Source organism: Bos indicus, chromosome 7 (assembly GCF_029378745.1).
Source record: "Bos indicus isolate NIAB-ARS_2022 breed Sahiwal x Tharparkar chromosome 7, NIAB-ARS_B.indTharparkar_mat_pri_1.0, whole genome shotgun sequence".
Taxonomy (NCBI): domain Eukaryota; kingdom Metazoa; phylum Chordata; class Mammalia; order Artiodactyla; family Bovidae; genus Bos; species Bos indicus.
Window position 1 is genome coordinate 49309033 of NC_091766.1, and position 9043 is coordinate 49318075.

General features: G+C 45.4%; 1 protein-coding gene across 1 annotated transcript; it reads left to right on the forward strand.

Annotated features, from left to right (window-relative positions):
* The first annotated feature begins 107 nt into the window (after positions 1 to 107).
* KIF20A (kinesin family member 20A) lies at positions 108 to 8586 on the forward strand. Its single transcript, XM_019964989.2, has 19 exons — positions 108 to 239; positions 702 to 884; positions 2217 to 2306; positions 2408 to 2527; positions 3375 to 3513; positions 3614 to 3801; positions 3887 to 4016; positions 4197 to 4391; positions 4495 to 4606; positions 4711 to 4779; positions 4998 to 5141; positions 5285 to 5450; positions 5561 to 5725; positions 5855 to 5994; positions 6130 to 6232; positions 6499 to 6694; positions 6936 to 7027; positions 7253 to 7390; positions 8017 to 8586. Exons 2-19 carry the CDS (start codon positions 723 to 725, stop codon positions 8332 to 8334), a joined length of 2667 nt encoding a protein of 888 aa, XP_019820548.2. The 5' UTR covers positions 108 to 239; positions 702 to 722; the 3' UTR covers positions 8335 to 8586.
* The last annotated feature ends 457 nt before the right edge of the window (positions 8587 to 9043 follow it).

Here is a 9043-nt window from a genome sequence, read left to right on the forward strand (position 1 = left end):
TTGAGCAGAGAGGTCAAGCCGAAGAAAACTGTTTCCGGGTTTCGCCCGCCCCCTTGCACTGATTGGTAGGTGCAAGCTTCGCTATCTGATTGGCCGAACGAACGCAGCGCGCAATTTAAAACATTGTATCAGTAACAAAGGTGCGCTTCGTGGGTGGAGTTGTGCTCTCAAGCTGCGAAAGTCCAGTTTCGGCTGTGGGGTGTGAGTGAGCCGGTACCGTAGAAGTGTGGCGTCTTTAGGTGAGTGTGCGGCTGTACTTGAGCCAAGTTGGGGCACCTTTGCTCTGGCGGATTAGGCGTTCAGAAAGCGGAACTGCCGCTATTTCTGTTTTTCTTAATAATTCTGTCCTCACCGTGGGCCTAGGGGCGAGGTTTAGAGAATGAGCCTAGGGCTACTGACACGGCTTGAGGGAGGCTCCCTGCTTGGAACTTGGCCTTATGTTTTCGGAGTTAGATATCTGTTCATTCCTGTTTGCGGTCCGAAATGCTGCCTCAGATTGGATTAAATGATTAACTCTTTCTCTCTTTCCCGTTTGCTGGTAGTTGAAAGGAAAAGGGAGTAGGAATTCAGGCAGCGAGACTAGGTTGTCCTGGGGCCAGGGAGTTGTTTCTTACCTAGAAAAGAGGCTGAATTCTTCAGAATTCTTCAGCCCCTTTTATCCCTTAAGGTTCTCCTCCCTACCCACTCTTGTCTCTTTTTAGACCTAAACTGCCCCTGCTGACATGTCGCAAGGGATCCTTTCTCCACCAGCTGGCTTGCTGTCCGATGAGGAGGTCGTAGTCTCCCCCATGTTTGAGTCCACAGCTGCAGATTTGGGATCCGTGATACGCAAGGATCTGCTGTCAGACTGCTCTGTCATCTCCACCTCCCTGGAAGACAAGCAGGTAAAGGAGTTGAAGAGTGGCTTGGAGACTGAAAGTGATATAATCAGCCTACTAGTTGTCCATACAGAGAAGCATGAGGTAAAAAACCCAGGAATTCTAGAGTTTGACAGGTCAACTCAAAATTAAGAGCATGATAAGTAAAAAATGTACAGTTGTGTGTCCATAAGAAAGCTATTAATTGCGTTGCATTAATGAAACTGAACGCTTACTCTCAGTTTATCCTGTGAGGAAAGGCAGTCGTCGTCTCTCCTTCACCATGAGGCCCAGACGTTTTAGTTAATTTGCACAAGTTCATATCACCATTACGTAGGTGAAATGTACATTCAGGTTTTAATATCAACCATAGCTTCCATTTAAGGAAACTTTCTTTCTGCTGAGCTGTTTCTCAGGTGCAGCATTATGGATGTTTGGAGCCATAATTCTTTGTTATAGGGGGCTATCCTGTGCAATTTAAGATGTTAAGCAGCATTCCTGGCTTCTACCCACTAGAATTCAGTAGATCCTTCCCATTTGTGACAACCACGATACCTGTCCTAACATTATTAAATGTCTCTTGAAAGGGAAATGCCCGTAATTGAGAACAGCTCCACTCAGAAGTCTTCTCTTCTGTAGAAGTTTCATGAGAGCAGAAGCCTTGGTAATATTCTTCACTGTGGGCTACCAGAGCCTCTTAGAATTTCTAGGCCAGAGTAGACGTCTATAAATATTTGTTAAATGAACGTGGTGGGTGTGATTATTTAAGATCTAATAGTTACTAAATGATGAAACTGGGACTCAAATTCAGGTATGTCTGCCTCCAAAGTGCTTAACTGGGTCTTCCTAGGGGTACTAATGGTAAAGAAGCCACCTGCCAATGCAAGAGACGTAAGAGACATGGGTTCAATCCCTGGGCTGGGAAGATCCCCTGGAGGAGAGCATGGCAACCCACTCCAGTATTCTTGCCTGGAAAATTCCATGGACAGAGGAACCTGGCGGGCTGTGGTTCATAGTGTCAGAGTCGGACACAAGCGGCTTAGCACACATGGAAAGTGCTTCACTACTGTGTTTTGCTATAATATCACACACTGATTTTTGTATCAGTCAGCCACTTCTGATGCAGATAATCTGTGGTAAGCCAAGTTTTCAGGATACTGAAGAGACAAGGAATGGTGCTTAAGTACTGAAAAACTCCATGTGGGTTGGAATGATTATGGAACCAGAGTAACGGCACAGAGTCATCTGAAGTTAATTGGGATAGTGTTAGCATGATTCCCAGAAACTATGTTGTGTTTGCCTATCTGCTCAGAAGTAACTGAGATTAATCTGTGATTCTGACTGGGAATTCTACTACAGGTTCCATCTGAAGATGGTACAGAGAAGGTGAAAGTATACCTGAGGGTCAGGCCCTTGTTACCTTCAGAGTTAGAACGACAGGAGGATCAGGTATGTTTCTGAGGAGGGAGGATTTAAAAGAAGGAATGATACGTACAACAGAGGTTCCCAGGATTGTTTCCTTTTGTGACAACTGTTTTCCCCCATCTCAGGGTTGTGTCTGTATTGAGAATATGGAGACCCTTGCCCTTCAGGCACCCAAGGACTCTTTTGCCCAGAAGAGCAACGAGCGAGGAATTGGACAGGCCACCCACAGATTCACCTTTTCCCAGGTATGGAGTTACTGATATGTGAACAAGGGACCAACATGTAGGAGCAGCTATATTCCCTCTTCAGAAGGAAAGCATTTTACTTGACTGAGTTCATTATATATGCATGTCTACGGTTTGGGGGACCCTTATGTGTTGTCAGTCATGTACTTTATATACATTAATTCCCAACAACTCTGTTGTTACTATCATCACTGTCCCTATTTTCCGGGTAAGGATATTGTGACTCATTGAATATAATGTTCCTGAGGCCATGTACTAGTCATTGTTAGAGTTAGGACTTGAATCTAGATTCATCTACCAAGCCCATGCTTGTGACCATTATGTTGCTCCATATTGTGTGCAGCATTGGACTTAGCGGATAGCATTCTGTAAGTATTTATTGATTTGGATGAAAGATGGACTGGCAGAGAGTATTTAGGCAGCAACTGGTAGCACTGCAGGAAGAAGCTGCTTGAGTAGTCTCCAGAGCCAACCACCCAGGAAGGGATGTATTTTCTGGCTTGGCACAGGGAAAAGTGGGAGATGAAGGATGCTGCTGCTGCTGCTAAGTCGCTTCAGTCATGTCCAATTCTGTGCGACCCCATAGATGGCAGCCCACCAGGCTCCCCTGTCCCTGGGATTCTCCAGGCAAGAATACTGGAGTGGGTTGCCATTTCCTTCTCCAATGCAAGAAAGTAAAACGTGAAAGTGAAGTTGCTCAGTCATGTCTGACTCTTAGTGACCCCATGGACTGCAGCCTACCAGGCTCCTCCATCCATGGGATTTTCCAGGCAAGAGTACTGGAGTGGGGTGCCATTGCCTTCTCCAGATGAAGGATGGGTCTCTGAGAAATTGGGTCTATCCCTAGATCTTTGGACCAGAAGTGGGACAGGCATCTTTCTTCAACCTGACTGTGAAGGAGATGGTAAAGGATGTACTTAAAGGACAGAACTGGCTCATCTATACATATGGAGTCACCAACTCAGGGAAAACCTACACAATTCAAGGTGAGTATTAGGCCTCACAGAACTGCTGATTGTCTTTGGCTTTTGATGCTCTGAGTTGAACAGTGCTTGCTGCAACTGTCCATCTTTTGCATGCCTCCAGGTACCATCAAGGATGGTGGGATCCTGCCTAGGTCCCTGGCTCTGATCTTCAATAGCCTCCAAGGCCAGCTTCATCCAACACCTAATCTGAAGCCCTTGTTCTCCAATGAGGTAATGTGGCTAGACAGCAAGCAGATCCGGCAGGAGGAATTAAAGAAACTGGCCCTACTAAATGGAGGCCTCCAAGAGGTAAAGTGTTGGTATTCATAGAGGCAGGGATAGGGGACAAACCTCCAGAAAGTTTTATGCATATCTTATCCCTGGACCCCTCCAGGAGGAGCTGTCCACCTCCTTAAAGAAAAGTGTCTACATTGACAGCCGGATGGGTACCAGCACCAGCTTTGACAGTGGCATCGCAGGGCTCTCCTCCAGTAGCCAGTTTCCCAGCAGTAGCCAGCTGGATGGTATGTACCATGACTGGGCTCTGTGCCAATTAACAGTAGGAACCCATTTTCTGCTCCCCAAAACTCCAAGGGTACAGATTAGAGGTTGCAAACTGAGTTCCACTTTCTGAGGCCCCTGCAGGCTAAAGGAGAGGTGGATTACCCTTGAGTTGATCCTCTGGACATTGGCTTTTTCCCCAGAAATGAGTCACCGATGGGCACAACCAGACACTGTCCCTGTAAGTGTCCCTGCAGATCTTCGCTTCTCCATCTGGATCTCCTTCTTTGAGATCTACAATGAACTGCTTTATGACCTGTTAGAACCGCCTAGCCAGCAGCGCAAGAGGCAGACTCTGCGGCTGTGTGAGGATCAGAATGGCAATCCCTACGTAAAAGGTATGGGAAAACAGTGGCTGGCATGAACCCTGGAGGGGACCTTGGGAGAGACTTGGAAAAGAGTTAGGTGCTCCCATCTTATGTATGCCCATCTTTACATCAGATCTCAATTGGATTCATGTTCAGGATGCTGAGGAGGCCTGGAAACTCCTGAAAGTGGGTCGTAAAAACCAGAGCTTTGCCAGCACCCACCTGAACCAGAACTCTAGCCGCAGGTTAGTAGGTTAATGAGTCAGCCTTTCACTGTGTTTCAGGAAACATTAGTCCTCCACCTGATCATAGAAGATATGCAGTGACTTTTATTTTTTTTAACTTCTAGTCATAGCATCTTCTCAATCCGGATCCTGCACCTTCAGGGGGAAGGAGATATAATCCCCAAGATTAGCGAGTAAGTTTTTCCATTTAGAAATTTGGGCTTTGGGGCCATAAATGGTGGTTGGGGGAGGGGACAAGGCAGTCCTCAAAGGAATTATTTCCATTAGATTCATGTTCTCTTTCCTTGGGTACAGAGTTTCTTCACAGGCCCTCCCCTCCCTAGAACTATATGAAGGGGCTAAAAAGCATATAACATGGGGCCCTAATGTCAGATCCTGTCCATCACTCAAGGTTATCACTCTGTGATCTCGCTGGCTCAGAGCGCTGCAAAGATCAAAAGAGTGGTGAGCGGCTGAAGGAAGCAGGAAACATTAACACTTCTCTGCACACCCTGGGCCGCTGTATCGCTGCCCTGCGCCAAAACCAGCAGAACCGGTAAGCTTTTCACTGCAAGCCAGGATGGCCTGGCACTCTGCAGTTTGCTAAAAGACTTCCTGATCATCACAGGGGCTAGTGCTAGTATCTCCTCAGGGGCTAGAGCTCTGCTCACAGCACTATTCTCTTTAATTCCCTGCCAGCTCAAAGCAGAACCTGGTTCCCTTCCGTGACAGCAAGCTGACTCGAGTGTTCCAAGGCTTCTTCACAGGCCGAGGCCGCTCCTGCATGATTGTCAATGTGAATCCCTGTGCGTCTACCTATGATGAGACTCTTCACGTGGCCAAGTTCTCAGCCATTGCTAGCCAGGTGCGAAGCTATAGGTGTGATGATTGTGCTCACTTTGGGCTGGTACCTGTACTTCAGAAAGCAACTAGGAACTAGTAATGGATTCGATTAAGATTTTTTTCCCCTCACAGCTTGTGCATGCTCCACCTGTGCAACTTGGATTTCCATCGATACATTCATTCCTCAAGGAACACAGTCTGCGCGCTTCTCCCAGCTTAGAGACTGGAGCTAAGACTGACCCAGGCCTTGGTGATGACATTGAAAATGAAGTTGACATCTCCACATATGGGAAGGAGGTGAGAATGCAAGAAAACTTTGGTGCAGCGGCTTGATGGCTATACATTTTCCATGCTATGTGCCAAGTGGACCTGTACCTTTTTAGGGCATGGACTTCTGATAACCTCTGACCTGTGTGTCCCTCCTAGGAGCTCCTACAGGTGGTAGAAGCCATGAAAGCACTGCTTTTAAAAGAACGGCAGGAAAAGTTGCGGCTGGAGGTGCAGCTCCGTGATGAAATTTGCAATGAGATGGTGGAGCAGATGCAACAACGAGAACAGTGGTGCAGGTACCAGCCGAGTAACCCCTCTTGTTCTAGACCGTAGGGTAGGAAGTAGAGACTAGGATGGAGTAGTGCCTCAAGATCTGCTTTCCAAGCTCACTCCTCAGAATCTGCACTGACTTCTCTTTTCTCCTCTGACAGTGAACATTTGGACACACAAAAGGAACTACTAGAGGAACTGTATGAAGACAAACTAACAATCCTCAAGGAGTCACTGACAAGTTTTTACCAAGAAGAACTTCAGGTGAGTTGCCCTGAACCAGCCCCAAGTAGCTGCTCAGATTCCCATCGCTAGCTTGCCTGAGATAAAGTAGGGGCGGAATGTGTAATTCACCTTTCTCTTGTCTCCTTAGTGCTTTATGTCAATCTGTGTTTGATGAACTGATTTAGAGTTTGGCCAAGAAATGGTGTAAATGCTAATTTACAGGGAAATTTTTGTTCATTCTTCAGTCATCTATACCTGTAGGATTCATCTGACTCTGAACAGAATTGTGTTCTGTTTCCCTTTAGGAGCGAGATGAGAAGATTAAAGAGCTAGAAGCTCTCCTGCAGGAAGCCAGACAGCAGCAAGTGGCCCATCAACCCTCAGGGTCTGAACTGTCCCTACGGCGGTCACAAAGATTGACTTCTGTTTCCACCCAGCAGTTCCACGAGATTAAAGCTAAACTGGAACAATGCAAAGCAGAGCTAAACTCCACCACTGAAGGTGAGGAGGGAGAGAGGGCAGGAAGCAGAAGTATTTCAGGGAAAGCTGTTCTTCAAACTTGGGCCTTCTGGGGCCAACTCCAGCATAATTTCCTTGACTGCCAAGCTACATCCCCCTGACGTTTCATTCTGGGATGCACATGGCCTCACTTGTTATGTTTTTTGAATACTACTGTTAATTCAGTTAAAGAGTCCAAGGCTAGAAAGCCTACACATGTGAGGTTATTGTTTCTTTCCTTCAGAGTTGCAGAAGTACCAGAAAATGTTAGAACCCCCACCCTCAGCCAAGCCTTTCATCGTTGATGTGGACAAGAAGTTAGAGGAGGGCCAGAAGGTAATTAGCTTTCTCCGTTACCAAAGCTCTCACCTAAGACAGTTTCCAGCACTGTATCCCTGATTTATGTGAGGACAAGATGCTTTCTGTGCCATCCTGGAGTGGCTACTGCATTCTTACGGCTAGCCTTCTAATTTTACTTCTCTCCAGATGGTTCTCTGACTCCTATAGATCACTTGGCGTGATGTCTTGACCACAATTTGGTTCCTACTCTTCCTTTTTCAGAATATAAGGCTACTGCGGACAGAGCTTCAGAAACTTGGTGAGTCTCTCCAGTCAGCGGAAAGAGCCTGTTGCCACAACACTGGAGCAGGAAAACTTCGCCAAGCCTTGGCCACTTGTGATGACATCTTAATCAAACAGGTTGGGGCAGCCTATATATCACTTTCTCCCATCAGCCCATGTCAGAGTATATATGAGGAAGATAAAAAAGATTTTTAGGCTAATCTTTTAGTGAGGGGAGTTTCTCTTCTTGCAAAGTAACCATTCACTAAGTACAAGGCGTTATGCTAAGTAATTATAGGCTTTTTCTGTTATAACTGTCCTAGGGAGGGAGATACTACCATATTTCATCCAAGATGCTTAAACTGCAGGAAACCATAGTAAAACAAAACACTAACAATTAAGCTATGACACTGTCATCAATAAATGTACCCTGATTCCATCCAGATATATGGAAATGTAAAAAAATACATCCTAATTTGATACCCACCCAGGAACTGAGGCTCTTGGAGGTTAAGTAAAATTATTCAGGCTCATACCACCTGATGTGTTAGAAAAGGTCCTTCTATTCAGTGCTATTTGTTTGGGTCTTAAAAACCAATACGCACCCCCCACACACACACCATTCAATTAAAGCTCTGACCATACAGAGCTAATCTTTGTAAAAAGAAGTTTTATTAACTATAGTGTGTATTACCTTGCCCTCTTGAGTTTCTCTAATAGATCAGACAGAAAATGTTTTCTATAACTCTGTTCATCTTCCTTAGGATCAGACACTGGCTGAGTTGCAGAATAATATGACACTAGTAAAACTGGACCTTCGGAAGAAGGCAGCATGCATCGCGGAGCAGTATCATACTGTGCTGAAACTCCAAGGCCAGGCTTCTACCAAAAAGCGCCTTGGTGCCAACCAGGAAAACCAGCAACCAAACCAACAGCCCCCAGGGAAGAAACCGTTTCTTCGTAACTTACTTCCCCGAACACCCACCTGCCAAAGTTCAACAGACTGCAGCCCTTATGCCCGAATCCTGCGCTCAAGGCGTTCCCCTTTACTCAAATCTGGGCCTTTCGGCAAAAAATACTAAGGTTGTGAGGAGACAGCACTCCCCACAGGTGGGTCTGCTGCTCAGTTTAAGAAACAGGTTTCTTTAAAGCTTTACCATATATATATACCAGAAACTCTATCTAAAATGCAATATTCAGACACTAGTAGTAGTTTTTCTCCCTTTTGTAATATAATCACCTATGTAATCGTACACTTTTTTACTTATATGGTTTCTGTGCACACAAAAGTTATATTAAAATAAAGATATTATTCACGTTTTATATCTGAATTCCAAATCTAGCATTATCATTGAAGTAAATTATAAAAGGGGCAGAAAAACTGAAAATCAAATATCATCCAGGCCCCTGGGAACTTTGCACAGGAATGGCAGTAGAGACCAGCAACTGGTATACAGCTAACCCAAGAAATCTTAGTAAGAAATGAATTCAAGAGATACTAGATATTCTAAACCTTCCTTAATAAAAAGTGAAGTGTCATATGTTAGGAGATGAATGGGTAACAGACTTGTTCTGGAAAAAGAATCAAGGAAGGCTGGGCCCTGAGCTCAGAATAACCCATAGTATCCACTGTACAAACCAATCACAGCAGACATAATCACAGCATATTACCTCCTACGGAACACACAAGCACAGGCCAGAAACTCTCCAAGAATACAGCAGAAATGATTACTTTTACCTTGTCTAACAGGTGAAGGTTAGAAAAAATCATTCTGCTGGAGATGGGGCGGG

Coding starts and splice junctions, on each gene's coding strand:
- KIF20A (XM_019964989.2), top strand. CDS start 723: ATGTCGCAAGGGATCCTTTCTCCACCAGCTGGCTTGCTGTCCGATGAG. Junction 3,802..3,886: donor TAAATGGAGGCCTCCAAGAG/GTAAAGTGTTGG, acceptor GGACCCCTCCAG/GAGGAGCTGTCCACCTCCTT. Junction 4,607..4,710: donor AACCAGAACTCTAGCCGCAG/GTTAGTAGGTTA, acceptor TTTAACTTCTAG/TCATAGCATCTTCTCAATCC.